Genomic DNA, 19612 nt, shown 5'->3' with positions numbered 1-19612 from the left:
GTACAGCATGTACCCGGGAGAATGAGAGCAAAAATAAAACTACACATCCTGATTGAACCCCCACCTTCGGAGAAACACACACACGGGTTCAAAGGTCAGTAAGAACCAGAATTCCGATGTGGATTCCAACCATAACTGGATGAGTTGTAACATACATGCGTATTGCACATCAGAGTCGCGGGATATGTTGGGGTCCATCCCAGCCGTCACCGGGCTCGGGGCCGAGAGACACCCTGGACGTATCTAACTGGCTTTAAGGAGAACGCGGCGCTGGACTCAGCAGCCCAGTCAGTTCTGCGTGGAAGGAAAAGCCCCTTTTGTTGCTACGCTGGAGCGAGAAAAGTGGGGGGGGGGGAATGAGAAATCACCCGTCAGCCAGAAGGAGCCCTCTCTGTGGTCACGTGTTCCCCTGGTTCCCATGGTGGGAGAGACTGTTACGCAAGCAACCCAACGTGGATGGCACGAGCACTTAAGATGTCCTGTGAGCAGGCGGAGGGTCCACCCGACTCCCCCCCCCCCCCCCCCGGCTGGATGACTCGGAGCGTTTACTATCATTACGTAACGCCGCCATTCCCACGGTCCGAAACACAACGTGGAGCTCCAGCCCATCTGCCCTTCTGTCCTCGCTCCTCTTTTCGTTCTTTCACCCCCACGCAAACGCAACGCTTCGATTTTAAGAGGCCTCGGAGGGACACGGGGCATTATCACAATATTTAACTATTCATAAATTACCAGGAGAAAAATGGATGCATATTGCATCATCGCTTTTACCGAAACGCTCAGCGATTTTAGAGCCGCCATCTTGAATTACTGATGTCGACGGCGAGTGCAGCCGACGTGCCCGAAACAGATATTTTACACACACCAAACCAAACTGACTCCTCAGAGGCTGAAAGAACAACCACACCTTTGCGGATCCACTGACTCCTGCGGTCCCTGTACCCAGGACCAGGACCAGGACCAGGACCAGGACCAGGACCAGGACCAGGACCAGGACCAGGACCAGAGAACGGGGCATTTTAGCTACGACATGGCCCATAATGTGTGTGTGTGTGTGTGCGTGTGTGTTGGGGGGACGGCAAGATAATTTGAGGAAGAATGGAACCAAATGTCGCGGGTGAGGGGCTTCCAGCGTGGGGGGGGGGGGGGGGGGGGGGGTCCGGGTGTATAAATAGGCCTCAGCCCTGTGAGCTATATGGCAAATGCTTGACACAGAATGTTAAGTCACACAGACACTCACATGTCCAGACACACATGGAGTCATTTACACCCCCACACTGTCGCTCTCCCTCCCCTCTCTCTCTCTCTCACACACACACACACACACAACACACACACACACACACACACAACACACACACACACACACACACACACCACACACACACACACACGCGCGCGCTATCACATGGTGATGTTGTGAGCGCTCAGCTGAGGGAGTGACTATGTGAGGGTGATGCTCTCACGTACCGAAGGTGTGAGAGGTTTTTTTTTTTCCCTCTGACGTTACATCAGTCCGACCGAAGGCGACGTGACAAATCCACGCTCGTTGTTCCGCACTCGCCGAGAACACGAACGTCAGTGTCACTTGGCAAGAAAGGAGCGATTCTGCTTTAATTTTGTCCTGCCGCTCTGCTGTTTGTAGCTTTAGCCTGTCCTGCTAATGTTCAGTGAGGCGTTGTCAATTCTATCCTTCATTTTTTATACGTGACCTTTCCTCCGAAAGGGCAGGATGTTGTTAAATGGGTGACAATTATTATCAACGAGGGGGATAAAAAGATAATTCTCAGCACATCGTAGGCGACCTCAGAAGAGCCGGAGGTGGCCGGTGAACCCGCACGTGTCCTCTTTGATGTTTAGCTTCCTCCTAATAACATTAATATGCAGATGTAGGCTTTGAAATATTTTGGTGGCCGTGTGGAACCACATGTCTTTAGCTATCTGATTTCTTTTTCATGTTTTTCTCTTAAATTGCTCCCTGGAGGATGTTTTGATGCAGCTTTATTTGGTTTTTAGTTGTGGCGCCAGGACACTCGTGACCGTAAAGCTTCTCTGTTCCGCTACCTGCTGCTGAAATGAAGCTTTTTCTCCCTTTAGTCGATGTGTTGTTCATTTCTCATGTGTCCCCCCCCCCCCCCCCCCCCCCAGACCGTCTGTTCTGATTGGTTTCAGGTACTCTGTCACCATCTGGCTCTGCGGGGCGTCGACGCCGCCGACAGACCGCCAGCGTAAACAAATAAAAACTCCCCGTCTGTTAGCCACCAGTAAAAGCTAAATAATAAAGAGCGCCATTTTTCAGCAACGCTCATTTCCATACGTACGCAAACCTTGTCCATAAACCACAGACCAGCCAAGCTTCTGAAGCATGTCAGGCCATCAGTCCAGTGCTTCAGATAAACTGTGTAGCCAAGAGACGCTCGCGTTAGCACAGCCACAAACCGTGCATCTAACACACACACACACACACACACACACACACAGAAGACAAGACCAGGAAATACACTATAGGCTCTGCATTATTCAAAATCCCAAGAATTAAAAAAAAAAACTGAGTTGAGCAAAAGGCTGCCAAAGAGACGATAGAGACAGAAAGGGAGAGGAGAAGGAGGAGTATGCATGACTCAGCAGTCTGCCAAAAGAGTGAGACGGACAAAAGGGCTCACAGGATTTAGCTCTCACTGGAGCCATGACAAAAGAATTTCAGAGCCCACTAATGTGTGTGTGTGTGTGTGTGTTGTGTGTGTGTGTGTGTGTGTGTGGTGTGTGTGTGTGTGTGTGTGTGTGTGTGTGTGTGTGTGTCTGTCTTATTCCTTCAGAGAATGAATGTGGCTGCACGAAATGGAGGAATTTGTGTAAAAACATGTACGGAATGCTTTAATGCGTCGCTGTTTGGGGATCTACTGCACATTCCTGCCAAGGCAAAATACTGTAAGGGAAAACTGATCCCGCTCGGAAAGCTCTTATCTTCAGGCTTGAAAAACATCATGACCACTTAAACCTGAGAACAGCAGCAAATTCTGAACTTTAGTGGGCTGAGTTATTTGAATTTAACAGTCCAGAAGCCTCAGAGGGAAACAAAATAAAGGCTGTTTCCATTTTAAGACATCGGGGAAAGCTGGTAATAGATAGGCAGCATATTTCTGTTTTGTTTGACCACATGATGACCTGCACGTCAATGTTTTTATTCTCTTTTGTGTACAATAAAAAACATCATGACTAAGGAATTCTGTGTGGAGGCCGTGATGTTTTATTATATATGTTTTCTGCTGCTTTAAACTCTGTTTCACTCCAAAGAAAAGACGATATTTCCAATTATGTATTTACGTCTAGCTAACAAACTCAAAATTTGCTGCTCACCTTTATAAAAAGCTGTTGCTTCATCTTCGTTCTGATCTGTAATGGGAGTCCAGAGGTGGACGCAGCTGCCAAACAATCGTCCCTCAAGGGGTGAAAACTGTGGCAGGAGAAGGTTCAGCATCGGCAGGAGAAGGTTCAGGATCAGCAGGAGAAGGTTCAGCATCAGCAGGAGAAGGTTCAGCATGGCAGGAGAAGGTTCAGCATGGGCAGGAGAGGTTCAGCATCAGCAGGAGAAGGTTCAGCATGGGCAGGAGAAGGTTCAGCATCGGCAGGAGAAGGTTCAGCATCAGCAGGAGAAGGTTCAGCATCAGCAGGAGAAGGTTCAGCATCAGCAACGGAAGGTTCAGCATCGGCAGGAGAAGGTTCAGCATCGGCAGGAGAAGGTTCAGCATGGGCAGGAGAAGGTTCAGCATCAGCAGGAGAAGTTCAGCATCAGCAGAGAAGGTTCAGCATCAGCAGGAGAAGGTTCAGAAGAAACTGTCCCTCTCAGAGTCAGTTCATCTCAGAGGAACCTGAGAAAGGGCTCATAAACAGAAATGAAACACGACAGGACGTGAAGGACTGGGAACATTCAGGCCAAATCAGAGGTCAGATCAGAGGTCAGATCAGAGCTCCGTGGACGTCAGCCAGCTTCGGCGGCTTGGATGATTGGAGGCGCACGTCTTCCCCGTGGCCCTGGTGACCAGCACAAAGGCTGCACGCAGAAAAAAAACAGCCAAAAAAGTGTCTCCATCTGGAAGAAGACCTGCGCAAAAAAGTTGGAGAGAACCACTGTTGTGACTCAGAGTTAGAGGTGAGAGGAGACGCGTTCTTCCGGCCTGGATGTGCAGAAAAGCCATTCCAGGATCCGGGAGCGTCCTGGTTTGCTGCTCTATTCTGTGCTTCCTGTTGCCTTTTTTCCAGCATCTCCAGCTCAAGTTTACAATCGTACCAGTTCCTCGTGTATGTCCCTGCAGATTTGGCTACAATAGTTTTGGAAGTGACTTTGCTGGATGATTAATCCACCCAAACATCCCTGTAAATCTTGCTAAATCCAAAGCAGATGGGCGGGGCTTAAAATCTCTGATGTCAGAACTTTGATCTTTCTTTGACTCCGCCCATTTGGACCAGTTGGACTAAACAACTGTCTTACCAGGGAATTTGGTGTCAGCTGTGTTTACGTGGGGAGTGAAGGAAAGGGAGTCGGAGTGCAGCTGGACGTGCTGAGGGCCTTTCACATGGAAGCACCGAATGATTTCTCCTTTTAAACGGATAATCCCGCACAACGGGAATCTTCCTTCGCCGTGATGCGTCCTTCCTCCGATGAACCTCGGAGTGAGCTGGAAAGGAGGGATGAAACATCTGTTCTCTCTCCAGTCCGAGCAGACGTGGAAACTTCCACAGAAAAACTCAAACTAATCGCAGTTTCGCAGGAATGCCTGGAATTCCAGCCCTCGTTTATCCTTGGAAAACTACGTGGCCTTCAGGAAAAGAGAACCTTCCCCACGCAGCCTTTTGTCCCAGTTGTGCACCATTTTACTACACGTGCGCGGCGCTTTAAGGTTAAATGCACGACCGAAGGCGTCAACGTGCGCGTCTGCCGCTCTCGGGCTCTCCGACATTACACAATCCCAGACGCTCCGTCTCTGTTTCCCTTCTTACCTCCTCTCCTCACACCCACTCCCTGGTCCCATTATTTTTCCCGCTCCCATCTCAGTCAGTTACCACGGCAGCGTTGCTGGGCTGACTCCTACAGAGACCGACAGATGGAAGTAGTTATGGCCCGTGCTACTGTAATTCCACAGTTTAACAGCGTTTTGGGTTTTTTTTTCCCGACTCCGATCTGTCTAAAGCTCCGCTGCCAAGACAGATGCCCCCAGTTTGCAGAGCATTCAGCCAAAAAAGTGGCCAGAGCATCTCCTGCTTCCCTGGGATCCCAAGCACTGGGAATGTTTTCCACTCATACATTCTCAGCAATCCTGACAGAGAAACTGAGAGATTGGAATTCTATTATCAGCCGTTGGTCCTGAGCCACTTTAGATCCAGTAAATGCTCAGAAAAGACAACATGTAATAATAACAACATGTAATAATACAGATTTGTGTTGATACAAGGTCACTTGGTGGCCTGTGATGTCATCTTAATGCATTTAGTTGCAATAATTATATGGTGATATTATAGCTGGGCTCATTTCGCCAACTCGTCTTCATTATGGATCCTCTCTAGATCTGTTTGATTTAGGATCCCAACTAATGCCAACGTGGAGATTTAAGACGACCAAAGCCTGACACTCGTACGGCCCCCAGAGCTGCATTAACCCTGTTTATATTGTGAAAGTCAAGTTGTAAAGGAGTACAATATTCAGTGTGTGTGTGTGTGTGTGTGTGTGTGTGGAAGCAGACTCTGATTAGCACTTTACCGCTCCTGGCTGCAGTCACAACATCTACCAGGTCATGAGGTCACATGACTCACAGCTGGACGTTACATACGCTATGAAGACGCCCCACTGCGAACGCCTCGTGGTCTTTATCTGGTGAAGGACCTGAAGGACCATTATTCCTCATGGATGTCAGATTCCAAGGACCTCTGCCCCCCCCAGTCTTCCACCGTGAAGGGTAAATGAGTGGGAGGATGAGAGCGCCCACACACAGGAGGTGTAAAGTGATATTAAAGCAACTAGCATTGCTCAATCTTCATGACTGGACAACCAGGGTCCATCTGAAGGAAATGTCTGTTTTTCTGGCTTTTTGGCCGCTGAGGATTGTGAATCTGGAACCATGTGTGCATTCATCAGTGTAATTATCATATAATCTCTGTTGCCTTTCATAGAACGTCTCATCATCTTTTGAAAGTTGTGACAGAAAACTTTTCTCCGCTGCTCAGTTCACATTGAGACAGTTGCCAGCGCGACATTTTTTTTTTCTCCTATAAACTCAGTCCAGATGTGTTTCGGACAATGATTGCAACAGAGCAGCTTTAGATGTCGTAATGTATTCTATCTCAACATCTACCAGACCTGTGGGTAAACCAGTGCACGACAGGACACGACCAACAGTTGCCACGTCAGGCACAGAGCAAAACCAACACGCCCTCTAGTGGGAGAAAACTGCAACTGCAGTCAGTTTTCCTTCAACACCCCCGCTCAAAACTACAATGCCTAATAATTACGGGTTTTTTCCCCCTTTTCACAGGTAATGTGGCAGACAAACCTGGGACTGTCCATCTCACTGTGTGCACTGCTGAGAGTCTTGCCCTCCACCCGGGCCTGACCGTAACAGTGTGGCTGGAGATGATTCTGCTGTGGTGGGTTTCACAGGAAGGAGCCGATCCAGGTGGCAGGATTGTGATGAAGAAGACTGTGGAAAGTCCATTTCCAGATGTGGAACTCGTGACGTATTGGTGATGTCTGTTCCAGGACAGCCAGTTGTGTCCTGCTGAGACGATACGTTCTGATAAGAATAAAACCAAAAAGACAAAACAACCCACAACGGAGCAGATGTCAGCAAAGGACTCCTTTTGATTTAATAGGATGTTATTCATCCGTGCTGTTTTTCTCGTTTTCTCCTCCGCTCCGCTCCAGTTATTTTCCTTCTCCTTCCCGTGTCCTCGGTGTAGCTGCCAACAGTCACATGTCAGCGAAGGTCACCGGGGGGGCACAAGCCAGCACAACTCAACACTGACGCTTTGTTGCATCGTGTCAAGTCACTATTCAGGTCATTATTTTCTGTCTTCCCGTTCCAAACACACGTTAAACCTTTGCCCTTGTGTTTGCCTGCTGCCCCCTCACCTTGTCCAACACACTGTCGCACGAGTCTTAGTTTGGCATCTGTCCTGGTGGTGGCGTGTGTGAGAGGAAGGGAGGGGGTGATGCCTCCCAGGGGTCAGATGGGGTGGATGTGGGGGGAGGTTAGCTACTGAGCAGCATTTTACACTTTGTTTTGGGGCTTTGCTCGCTCTGAAGTGGGGAGTTGGGCAGCATTATTGTTCTTCTCTGTCCTGTCCTGCGTCCTGAGTGACAGAAATATTTGGTTCTTCACCTGTGAAGGTAAAAGCATTTGCCAGGGCACCCAGGTCACCCCTGAACACCAACACTGTGGGAGAGCATGCAGAGAGTAATAAAGGGAGTTTGGGAGGGGATCCATGGATGGAGGAGACGGAACACACAAGTAAACCCTCCTTTCCAGCATGTGAGAGGTGTTGACATGAATGCAGGTATATGTACATTATTAATGGGGACTAAGAACACCCAAGACCTGACCTGAGGACTGAAATGCATAAGTGTGCCACGAGGGAAGATCGGCAGCATCCATGAGGACAGAAGTAGCTAAGCCTTGCTCAGAGACCAGAGGTTAACCAACGGGTTATTACAGCCTCCCCAGTCAGAGTGGCTCTCCCTCTTCATTGCTCTCTCTTTCTTCTTCTTCTTCTCCACGTACTCAAACATCTGAGGTCTTCAAACCACAGTTATATATAGACCGAGAGGAAGAGCCCGGCGGGACCTGCATTAAAGCGCCATCTGGTGGACACACACCACCATCACAGCCAAGCGTCTCAGTAGTGACTCCTTTGTTCCATCTAAATGCAGATAATGGCCCACCTTTACACACAAAGCATGTGTTGTGGATAAATAAAATAAACTCTCCTTCTCCCCCAACAACTCCCCCATTTCTCCATCTTCCCATCTTGATATCTATGTAGCATTTATCCTGTTGTGGCTCCTCTACATGAAGCCATGCTTGGCTTTGTCTTTTGTCCTTTCTGCTGTGTCTAAGGTGTGAAACACACAGCGTTCGGCCGTGAAACACCGGCGCGAAATGTTACTAAGAATAATTACAAAGTGGCGCGAATGCTCCGATGCTTCTTTTGGCGTTTTCCTGCCCGCCGCATCGCACCGCTCACCTCCCACCACAGCCTTCCTGTCATGGCGGAGCACAGCCCACTGCAGAGGAAGTGGGTGGACATGTGCTGCTGCACGTGCTTGGTGTGCACATGCAAGCGCAGGCTTTAATGAGAGCAGGTAAATTATGCATACGTTTGTATGCGTCCGCATGGCAACGCTGACTTGCTCACTGACCTGAGGCGCCAACGCTGGGTTCACCGAGGTCATCGGGCGGCGAACGCTCCCGAGGTTCGTCACTACGTCTCTGAAACAGTTATTTAGGATCGATACACCATTAGCTCATCTCTGTCCGGGCTATAAATGAGCCACAGATCCAAATCCCAGATTTTATTTTGTCGTTTCTTGTTAAATATACAACTTCTGCCATACAATCATCGAGTTTGGAATAAAAAGTTTCAGATGCATACATAAGAAAACACGACATTATTGAACCAGTGAAATATTGTCCTGAAATCAGGTGTACCGTACCGCCCCCCCCCCCCTGTGTACTGTACCGCCACCCCCCCCCCCCCGTCCCAATGAAAGCTTCTCACTAGTAAATAAATACGAGTATAAGAGCAAATACATTCATTGTTACAGAAAAAGGTCGTGTTTCCGATGGCATTCGGGGATGAAATGTTCAGGAGCAAAAAAGGTGGATAGAAATCGTAAACAGATTACATTCAACCTGTGGTTCTCCCCCTCCAGGAGTCAGATTCAAGTTTCAAAAATTCCAACAACGGCTTCAGTGAGGATTTAGGGAAGGAGGCATTTTTTTAAAGCTCCTTCCACAATCAGAGTTTGGCAGTGAGGGGTGAGGACGCTGAAAACTAACACTGTGGTTTCAGCCCGTTGAGGAAGAGTCAAACATTCCCAACTATAGATCCTATAAGCATACGTGGTTTTTGGAAAACTCCCTTCGTATCCCGTGAATCATTTCTGGACCGGAGGTGCGTGACTACGTGGTTTGCGAGTGCTTGTTCTTTGGCCATTAGCCCAGTCACAGCCGACAGCTGGGTGAAATAAATCTAACCAGAAACCACCGCTGACGTCTGAGCAGGTCCGACCAGGAGGACCGGTGTGCTCAGGCCTCAGGAAGATGCTGCTCCCAGTCTTCTCCAAGGCAAAAACGCCAGCCTTTCTTCTTCTATTGCCACGGTAACGCCCTTGATGTCTCAGATGTCCGCCCCTCCCCGCGCGTGTCCGACTACCAAGAGGAGAAAAAGGGCTGCTTGCAGTGGAAGGTTTGTGTGAAGGCGTTGCCGAGGGTGACCACGCGCCCCTGCCCTCCGGAGCGGCGCTCCACCACCACCCGGGGCATCTGCACCAGCTGGATGGGGCTCTTCCCGTCCTTCAGCGCCTGGATCAGGTTCAACACCTGCGGACGGAGACCAACGTCTCTTTAAAAACACTCGTTATCAAGCCCGAATACGGAACCACATTAACGGATCCGTTATCACAAACCTTTTGAAAATATGCGGCTAACATCAAAAGACATTTCCATATTTTAGCATTTTTAAATGTTCCTGGACACACACTCACCTGTCCCCTCATAACAGACATCTGTCTCTCGAACATGGTTTTGTCAAAGCCTTTGTCCCTCTGAGGAAAACAAAAACAGCCAGTGTAAGCAACATGTTCCTCTGCTGGGGGGGTCACGGTCATTCACACCCACACAGAGGAGTAGAGCAGAGCGCCGGCGTGTACCTTAAACAGCTCGTAGAGGTCCTCGCACAGGTCCTGCACAAAGTTCATGTCGGACAGGCGGGACAGCACCAGATCTCTGGTCTCCTGGGAGAAGGCCACTTTGGCCTGGGGGAGCCAGGCCCAGTGGAAGGGATCTGAAGAGGATGAAGAGATACACCTTAACGACAGCCGAGCCCGCACTGTCCACTCCTCCAGCGTGTCTTCAGGCTGTTTCTGACATCCTGGACGTTTGATTTATACAGTGATAGAACGGAGGCCGTCTAATAGCAAAGGTTATTATGGAATTAATTAAATGAATCCATGACTTGATGCTGGTTGGATTGAGGAAAAGCATTCAAATCCAGCTGCCTGCATCTCTGAGTGTATATAAAGAATGTAGATAAGAAAGAGTGGGGGGGGGGGGCAGGTACATACAGGCTCTCCATTCATCGGGGTGTTTAAAGGGGAAGGCCAGGCCATTGTCAATGGCTGCGATCTTGATGCAGGACTCCGAACAGCTCTCGGGCCACTCTGCATCCTATAATGAGAGGAGAGAAGGTCGCAGATGTCACCACTACTTACTGACGGATCACCAACGGCTAAACTGGCCCCCTGACCACTCGTCCACATCACCGCCCAGTCAGTTAACTGGTGTCAGCGCTTCCTAACTGAACTGGAGCCGGACCCATAACAACCAGGTGGCTCCCAGTCCCGCCCAGGCTCCAGTTCACCAGGTCAACTGGTCTCCACCCCCATATTCCACTCAGTTCTATTACCTAATTAAAGGCACACAGAGCAGAAGGGCTGGCGAGAGCCTTCGGTGAGCTTTACCTTTTCTTGACCTTCGCCACCTCGTTTTTCATACTTGATCAGCCAGTTGTCGTTCCCTCGATCTGACAGAGGAAACGGGAGATGAATCCGGGAAATGACAGTTTGGCCGACACTCTCCAGAATGTCAACAGCGACACGCCCTCACCTGTGTTTCTAATAACATAGTCCAGCACCACCAGCCGCTCGAACTGCGACTGCAGCTGCTTCCTGGTGTTCTCCGGCAGGGGCTCGGCCTCGAACCGCCGCAGCCAGTGGTCCGCCTCGTGGTAGCCCTCCACGAACAGTTGAAAAGAGCCCACCTGGAAGGGAGCAGTCAGGAAAGCTGATATTTCAAACCCCAAAACAATCTGATCTTACTGTCCCTGAGTGAGGAGCAACAGAGAAAAGCTTCCAGGGTTTCAGGGTCCCAGGCCAAACAGTCTGAAGCAGAGTCTTACCTTGGGTGGCAGGCCCACTCTGTGGAAGCGACGTCCCACCTTGGGCACTTTCTCTAAGGCATATTTCTTCCCTCTCGACTTGGCTCGATCAATGGCACTATAGTGGAATGTCTCGCTGGCCAGGTACACCACCTGTTAGGAACAGTGGAAGCTTTTTAACACCACAGGAAACTTGGAAAACGTGCCACAGAAACAAAGAAAGAACTTTGACAGCCTTTACCTTGGTTCTTGGCACCACTCCCAGGCCCAGTTTGGTGTCAACCAATGAGGCAGCAGCCTCAGAGAGATAACCCTGGTTAGGCAACAAGCAGCCCCGTCCAAAGCAACACGGGCAGCACAGCTGGAGAGACGGTGCGATAAGGGCAGCGGGGGCAGCAAGGGAAAGACTGTTACCCCACAGGTGTTTATACGTTTTTATTCTCACACAGATAAAAACACACCACTCTCGCTACCTTGTGAAAATATTTGGTCCATTTGGGGTTCAAGTGTCCGTAAGGCTCCTCCGATTTTGGCTTGAAGACTCCGATGATTTTCTGTATGAAAGATTAAAATAAAAGGGCAATGAAAAACACGCCAACGATGTTGAATGCAGACAGCTTATTATTCTATGAGGAGACAAGCTTTAAAACATCCTGAGGAAACATAGAGTGACAGAGATGCTGCTGACAAGTCAGAGAACAATATCTGTAAGTTGCTAATGCGATGCTAACATGCATGTAGGCTATCCTAACAATTAGCTAAATGACTGAAAATTAGCATAATTTAGCTTAGGAAAAGGTTTAGCCTGACGGGATAAAAGGCGAAAGACAAAGGTCTTGTTTTCCTCACCCCTTTTGCATCTTTGACAAAGTAGCTCCCACTGGATCCTTGAGAAATCCGCTCTGGAAAGACGCCGCTCTCGATGGCTTGTTCTGCCCTTTGGATAATGTCTGCAAATTCAGGATCATCGGGAAAATAGTTGAAGTCACCACAGTTGGCACCTAGAAGACAAAGAGGACAACATTAAGGTGCAGAACCACTGATGATTGACCCGCTCCACCAGACAATCGGACACTTTTCCCCAGCTTATTTCTCCCTGAAGTTTGACCGGCTCACTTTAATCAAATGGGTGAGACGGGAGAAATATTTTGCTCTCAGCTTCGGAGGAAATTAAGGACCCATTTATTGGCTTTAAATCTCTTAATCTCTCAAATAATCTATCTGTCAGCGCACCTCTAAGCTGCTAACCCCGCTCAGGGTCATTACCCAGGCCAGACCTTTACCCAGCATGCACTGGGTGAAGTCAGGTGCGAGGGGCAGTTATCTGTGGTTAGAAAGACCAGTCGAGGTTCAAATCTAGGTGAGAAGAACCATGAGAAAAGACTTCAACATCTGTGCTGTGAAGAGAGGACAAAATAAAGCTCCTCTTTGTGTTAAAGCTCTAAACAATATCCGGACTCGAACCGCCGTCAGAAGAATGCGCGTTGTCTACTGTCCCTTTGATGAAGGGCCAGTCATGTGACAGGAAGCCTTCTACCTCCTCATCAAACCGGGCTGTTGCCTCAGCTCACAAAGGCTCCATATGCTCTGAATCTGTCCCAATAAAGACGGGGGAGGATGAGGGGGGAGACTCTGGGAGGAAGAACAGTCACTGTGCCATTTGTCACAGAAAAATAAGAGGAACAAAGTTAGCGTTGACGCCTGTTCACTTGTAGGGGCTCCAGGAGCGCACACGAAGGAAGGGAGCGACCGTGCAATAATTAGACCAGAGAACTGGCTAATTTAGCAAGCAGCTAAGTGTCAGGGTGGTGTTAGCCACACGGCTGACCCGAGAGAAAACCTTTAAAAAGCCTCGCGAGTTTCAAGACACTCTTCCACATCACACCACACATATGGTTTCAGCAGCCTCACATTTATTTTGGCATCAGGAAGCCTCAAATTAGGCCCTGATTGTGCTTGGAGCTCTAGGTAGACTTTTGCTAGTTAGTTGCATGCAAGTTAGCCGTACATGATGCATCGCGTCATTTTTTAAGATACTGTCACAATAGTTGTTGAGCTTTTCCACTTTGATTCCTTAACTCACCAAATAAAGAGTATTGAAATAAAGGTCTGTAATAATCCAGCTGTCATGGGGACCAAAGAATGTTTCCATTAATCTAAACCTAGTAAACATGACTCTTTACCCTCTACTTTTCTATAATTTGCCATCATCCTCATCTTTCCAAGCATTAACCTGGGCGCCGCAGTGTTTGCTTACACAGAGGACTTGCCTTGTGCATATTTAAAGTCCATCTCAATGGCTTCAGTCCGGCCGAGGCACTGCAGCACTTTGGGAAGTTCATTTGAGGGAATCGTGCAGCGGGTTTATGCACCAATGCACTCGTATACTCAGGTAAGAGTGAGGAAGAGAGAGGGGGGGGATCATTCTGGGGCAAAACAGGGACATGATGGAGGTATTACACCCCCAGACAGGCTAGGAATCCCCTTGGTGTTCCCCCACAGGTGCTGGTGGAAGGTTCTACATGATGATCTGCTGCCTCATCCAGGACTAAAGAAGATGAGGGTTCCGGTTAAACACACGCCTGAAAGAATCACATGATGCGGTTGTTAGAATTTTCCATGGGGATGATGTGCTCAAACATGGCACAGCAGCTGCGACACCATAAAACTCTTACTACCACTACTAATTAAACCTCTTATCACAACATACTGTGGGAGACACACCAACAACTATGAGTTGAGGCTACGTGTGCAGGTGCTATGGAACGAATGCTTCCAAAGCACCTGCACACTGCAAATATTTGGCGAGGCAAAATATCAGACAGGCTAAAATACTTCAGCTTCAGAATACGGTGCCATTACCGAGTTAAAGTTAAAATCTGTGCCGTTATGAGTGTTCCTGGACTGAGGAGATACGTGGACTCAGTGAATGCCACGTGAATGTGAGCGGACAAGGTCCCAGCTCAATCAATGAGCTCATATCTGGGCCTGATAACAGTGACAGGCCTGTTCCATCAGCTGACTGGAGGAGACTCCAAACCATTAACATGCCCAAGAATGCCTGAGAAGTTTTATCCAGACTCCAGAGGTGGGTTTTTAACTTTGCATAGCTTCCTTTTCCTCCCATTTCCTTGTCCCCACAACACCCAGGGCACCTAATAAGCTCCAGAACCGGAACTGTCCTGTTACCTGAAGCACAGATGTTCCCGTGAACCTCGAGGTATTTCCTCACTACGCATGAGCCCAATAGCTGCTTATGTATCTGCCGACATCTGCAAAATTGAGACAATTACCCGGGGAGGCCAGGGTGTCTTTATCCGACGATGAGCTGTGTCTGTTCCGCTTGTTCCGCTTGTCTCGTCCACCGCGCGGAGACGACGCGGTTCCGGCTAAACACGGCAACAAGAGCGCCTCTTCCCCGGAGCCGTCCGTCTCCAGCTCCGTCAAGACGCTTTCGCGAGAGTCCGAAATACGAACGGCCACACCGGGGTTCGCCAAGCCCCCCAAACCCAGCCTATTTCTGTCAAATAGGACCTTCAGCGGGTCCGAGGAGGCGCACTCTGGAACAGACTGTGCCGTGGCTCCGGCGACCAACATCGGTTCGCTGATCTCGGATTCCGCTGGGTCGCATTCTGACATCATGGCGGCTCGGATGGTAACACGTAGACTGCAAAGTACTGTCAATTAAATTAAACTCCTGCTCAAATGTGGCCCTTCCATTTCACGTTTCCACACACAAACGCAGCCTCTCAAACGAAAGCAGTGACGTCCCCCGAAACACTCAGGCCGCTTCCGCGTTGATTCAATGCGCATGCGCGAAACCAAGACATGTGATTCGCGGAAGAGGCTCGATCACGTGATTCCAAAGAAATTTCGTTTTTTAAAAAAAAAAATATTACTCTCAGACGTCAAATATTACATTATAAATATAATATTCCTCTTTTACATTAAAAAATTCTAACTCGTTTTTTTAAAATATTACTTTCAGACGTCAAATATTACATTATAAATATAATATTTCTCTTCTACATTACAAAATTCTAACTCGTTTGTGGACGTAGAAAGGTGTAATCTGTCTGTATGCAGGTCCTCCTCATTGGCCTGTTTACACTTTAGTGTACTAAAACATGGGCCATACTGATTTTGAAGAGGGTGCATATTAGTTTGGATTTCTGGTAAACCCCAGTTCTTACACACAATAGCCAATTTGACCTTCATTTCTCTCAGTATCTCCTTTAGAAGATGGATTATCTCGGTTATTTGAATTGTCACAGTAACCATCCCTCCCTCTTCTGCATCACACTCCCCTTTTACTACTCTCCCCTCAACACCTCTAATGCAACCTTTCTTTCTAATAAGGGAGTGAAGCTAAAGCACATGCAAATGAGCAGTCAACCAGCTGGCATCACAGCAGTCATGTGATCTATCAAGGTAAGGGGTTACAGGGGTGAAGGAGACAGTGATGGAGGAAAGGAAAAGAAAGGAAAGGAAAGGAGGGGGCGGGGTGTTCGAGGGTGTCTCGGTGGAAGGATCGCTGGTTGAGGTGGTGGATATCTCCCAGCCTAAGACAGACCCCAGACCCTAAGACAGACGTGTACCAACAGAGTAACATGCACACCTACTGTGGGTATATGAACAGCTGCAGGATGACCAGCTCAGGTTGCTGCTGTCATGGCTGCGACAGTGGGAAACAGTAGCTGGTGAAGCTGGGTGCATGGATGGCTGGAATCCAACCTGGCCAACCTGCCCTGCGGGGGCTGATGCTGCCTTGCCCATGAGCATCTTGGGTTGCATTCAGTCCGGCTTGAAGGACCAACGTTTGATGTTGAGCGTTGGTGGAAAACTTGCTGTTGTTGGCAGCAGGTTATGGACTAATATTTTAGGTTTGAGAATCCAGGTGCTTGGAAGGGTCTGAGTTCGATGAACAAGACCTGGGTTGGCTGTGGGTATTTAGGGTTATTCACAACAATGCGGTTGGGCATCAAACTTGAGGTTGTGATGCCAGAGTACAGGAAAGATAAGAAATACTTTAAAGGTTTAAAGGTTTGAGGTCTGGTGATGCCAATAGCATAATGCAATATAGCACATCAGTAATTCAAGGTCACTCACTATAATTGCTTGCTTTATGATCAAAGCCCCCTGGCTTTGAACTTAGGAAGACCATAGTTTCTATTTCAGTTGGCAAAGCGTGTCCGAATTGCCCAGGTGGTGTTTTCAACTGCCACACGGGTATCTACCTTTGCACCGGTAGGTGATGCTGTTGGACCTTAACGGCTTTCTCACAGTGCGCAAGGATGGAAGGGGAGGTGAGGATAAAGGAGGGATCTGAGGGGATGAGGAGATGGACATGTTCAAAGACGTGCTATCGCAACACGGGTCCCCCTCTGCCAGCTTTTCCCTGGCTGTTTAAATAATCCCATCAGCCCATTTTCCCTTTGCCCATCACTCCTGTCAATGTATCACTTCCCCGGATGACTGGATCCCTGGTTGTTCAAGGATATATGCATGAAAAGCCACTTAGGTAATGTGTAGTTAAAACATATGTGCTTAACTCGTGTGTGTGTGTGTGTGTGTGTGTGTGTGTGTGTGTGTGTGTGTGTGTGTGTGTCATGATGTAACACCCATGCCAGCAGATCCTGCATCCAGTCATAAAAACTTGTTTATAGTGCCAGCAGCGTTCACCCTTGTCCATTCTCCCCCCCGTTTCTCTAGGTAGATCTAAATTGATTCATTTCACATGCTCACATATTTCATTTGTCAGTGTTGATCACAAGGCAGTGCTGTTTTTCTTTTTAACAAAACAATGCATTTATTAATACTTCATGTTTGTTTTATTACAAATGAACCCTTTTATGATTAAAGCATGACCAAACACACACATAGCACCATGATTAAGGCAACCAATGAATAATTCAATTCGCAGAGACCTAAATGGCAAATTAAGGCAGAGGGTTTGCTCGATATCGGTCTCACAGCAATTCTGCTTTCCTGTATTTGTCGATTTAGGCTGTGGCTGCTGTCCGTGAGGGAGTACGACACTGTCACCTGTTACCTGTTGAAGGAGAGGCAGAGAAAAGACATTCAGACAATAACTATGACTGTGTGTGTGTGTGTGTGTGTGTGTGTGTGAGCGACAGAGAGAGAGAGAGAGAGAGCACCTACGTCGTGCACCAAATCTCATCAGGTAGCAGTGTGAGCAGTACGGCTTCTCATCGTGCTGAAACAATAACAGCACATTTTACATGACATAAACCTCGACTCCATGATTGAATTCATGGATTCAGGGTGTCATTTTCTTGATAAACGCCTTTCTTTTTCTTTTTTTTTTACCTCAGCATGCTGTCCAGCTGTGAGCTGTCGGCTGCACTTCTGACACTTCAGACACAGAGGGTGGTAGTCTCTCCCTAAGGACCTCTTCCGCTCAGCTGCACACAAGAAAGAAGTAGCACACTTGTCGGTAACCTGGATGGTTTTCCTCCCTTCTGCTCCTAAATGGAGCATTCTGGGGTGATTTATGGTCTGAATGCTGGCTGTGGCTCTCATCAGCACCAAAGGGGCCAAAATTGGGTGGTGCTGGTGAACGGGGAAAGGAGGTCAGTTGACCATGGTCCATCAGACTTTTTGAACCTACTAGTAGATGTGATCACAAGTGAAAATGGTAAAACATGTAAAACAGCAGTGATGATGTCAGCGTGTAACAAAGGCTTGTAGCTACAGACAAAAGCCAGAGGAGGAAATCCAGAGAGCAACGCACAGACTTGTTTGGCTGGACCCACATCCTGTTGTTACAAGTGCTCCTGCATTTGCGTGTCTTTCAATGAGTAGGAGAAAGCGATTCAAAAGCTCCAATTTATTCTGCCTCGGAAAAAAAACTCTCTTTGAAGCATCAAAATCAAAGCATGTTTTTTAAAGTAGATATTTTGAGTCATCATGCAGAAGAAAAGCACAGATGTGACTAATAATCCTCCAGTTTCTCAGAGTGTGCACAAAGCTGTGCTTTACTCCATCATGTTGGAATTAAATGCATATTTTGGCCATTAATATCACTTTTCTCTGTCGTTATGTTCGTTTCCCATTCAGATGAAGCCACTTAAACAGAAACATGAAGAGATCAAAAGAACTCCACAGAGCAAGACATATATTACCATTAGACACAGAGAGGGAGACAGGCGTATAAACTAAAAAATAAAATGAGCAAAAGCAAAACAAATGGGAGACTCACCGAAGTAAACAGGCTTCCCACAGATTGGACAGTAGTCTACCATAATGGTATACAATTATTTATTATTCAGCGTGGGAGTGCACACTTTAGCATGTGAGGTGAGAAACTTGATCCTATGCCAGAGTGTGAAGTGAAAATTGACAGGAAAACCGTTAAAACTGAAGATGTGTTGGCGTGTTGTGAAGACAGAACCAGGATGTGGTGAGTGAAACGTCACAGGAAGTGTGAAAAAATCTGATTGGACCAATACTACATTTGTGCAGAACATGTATCAGGTAAAAGACAAAAAAAAAAAAAAGCAAATGGATTTAGAGATTAAAGGAATTAGAGGTTTTAAGGCATTTTTTAAGTACAACACAATCTCAAGACAGAGAAAATGCCAGAGCTCTGAAGACTGCATTTTTCACATTCATTGACATCAGTGTTAAAAATACATGAAAGGCCCATTTATTCAATAATTTCATGCAATAATGTGGAAAAACAAAAGGAAACAAATGGAACATTTGTGAAACTTCAGGAGACCAGATAATATAAAAATACATACAAGCACAGGCATAGCTGCTAACTCAGATATAGAGCTGCGATAATGGCATCCTGTGATCATTTGTTATTCATACTGGAAGTTTAAATGCCTCTAGAGTCCAACAGTGATGGCAAAAAAAATGAGGAAGAAGAGAGGGTGGAACACAACCCCAGTTGTCAGTGGTTCACAGACCCACCTCACTTCTTTCTTTCTGATTTCAGCCACTTTTGTAGATTAAAAAGAGTTGACAAAAAGAGAAACACGACACTTGTTCCATTCTCTCCCTTTCTTTATTCTAATCACTCTGCATATCCCATACACAGGCAAGCCTTCACTGACTCACCCATTTACTCACACTCTCTCTCTCTCTCTCTCTCTCTCTCTCTCACACACACACACACACACACAGGCACCAAAAAGCTTCTCTTCCATGACATCACACGAGAGGGGCTAAAGCATGGAGGCGAAAGCAAGGTTAGCACAGGTCTGCTTCATGGACAGAGCCATTTCTCCTGGGAAGGGTGATGGAAGAGGACCTGGGGTGGGTGAGGGAGGGGGGCGGGGGTGAGATGAGAGACGAGTGAGACAAGGATGGAGACAGTAGCGAGCCTTTGCTCGGTGGGGACAAAAGAAGAAGGTGAACTCTGGTGAACTTGGCAGTGCGAGCGAGGCTGCAGAAGTCAGCGTGGAGGTCAGCGAGTGCAGCTCTGTCTCTTTCA

At 47.8% G+C, this 19612-nt stretch overlaps 2 protein-coding genes across 2 annotated transcripts; both read right to left on the bottom strand.

Annotated features, from left to right (window-relative positions):
• Nucleotides 1–8798: 8798 nt before the first annotated feature.
• On the bottom strand, nucleotides 8799–14949 carry pi4k2b (phosphatidylinositol 4-kinase type 2 beta). Its single transcript, XM_057036438.1, has 11 exons — nucleotides 14442–14949; nucleotides 11998–12149; nucleotides 11622–11702; nucleotides 11390–11509; nucleotides 11170–11301; nucleotides 10878–11031; nucleotides 10733–10794; nucleotides 10337–10439; nucleotides 9923–10056; nucleotides 9758–9817; nucleotides 8799–9593 (listed from the first exon to the last, which is right to left on the bottom strand). The coding sequence occupies exons 1-11, from the start codon at nucleotides 14788–14790 to the stop codon at nucleotides 9423–9425; spliced, it is 1518 nt and encodes a 505-aa protein (XP_056892418.1). The 5' UTR covers nucleotides 14791–14949; the 3' UTR covers nucleotides 8799–9422.
• A 1982-nt stretch (nucleotides 14950–16931) lies between these two features.
• Nucleotides 16932–18548, bottom strand: zgc:195282 (uncharacterized protein LOC100192223 homolog). Its single transcript, XM_057035509.1, has 4 exons — nucleotides 18371–18548; nucleotides 17479–17573; nucleotides 17311–17365; nucleotides 16932–17200 (listed from the first exon to the last, which is right to left on the bottom strand). The coding sequence occupies exons 1-4, from the start codon at nucleotides 18411–18413 to the stop codon at nucleotides 17190–17192; spliced, it is 204 nt and encodes a 67-aa protein (XP_056891489.1). The 5' UTR covers nucleotides 18414–18548; the 3' UTR covers nucleotides 16932–17189.
• Between the last annotated feature and the right edge of the window lie 1064 nt (nucleotides 18549–19612).

The sequence above is a fragment of the Takifugu flavidus genome, chromosome 6, assembly GCF_003711565.1.
Source record: "Takifugu flavidus isolate HTHZ2018 chromosome 6, ASM371156v2, whole genome shotgun sequence".
NCBI lineage: Eukaryota > Metazoa > Chordata > Actinopteri > Tetraodontiformes > Tetraodontidae > Takifugu > Takifugu flavidus.
This window is presented reverse-complemented; position numbering and strand designations above follow the sequence as displayed.

What these genes read in the sequence shown, in the direction of transcription:
- pi4k2b (XM_057036438.1), bottom strand. Translation starts at nt 14,790, where the DNA reads ATGATGTCAGAATGCGACCCAGCGGAATCCGAGATCAGCGAACCGATG. An exon ending in GAGTGGTGCCAAGAACCAAG is followed by an intron (nt 11,302 to 11,389) that starts GTAAAGGCTGTC and finishes TGTTCCTAACAG; the next exon opens with GTGGTGTACCTGGCCAGCGA. An exon ending in ACCTCTACGAGCTGTTTAAG is followed by an intron (nt 9,818 to 9,922) that starts GTACACGCCGGC and finishes TGTTTTCCTCAG; the next exon opens with AGGGACAAAGGCTTTGACAA.
- zgc:195282 (XM_057035509.1), bottom strand. Translation starts at nt 18,413, where the DNA reads ATGGTAGACTACTGTCCAATCTGTGGGAAGCCTGTTTACTTCG. An exon ending in TGGGAAGCCTGTTTACTTCG is followed by an intron (nt 17,574 to 18,370) that starts GTGAGTCTCCCA and finishes TCTTGTGTGCAG; the next exon opens with CTGAGCGGAAGAGGTCCTTA. An exon ending in CAGCTGGACAGCATGCTGAG is followed by an intron (nt 17,366 to 17,478) that starts GTAAAAAAAAAA and finishes TTATTGTTTCAG; the next exon opens with CACGATGAGAAGCCGTACTG.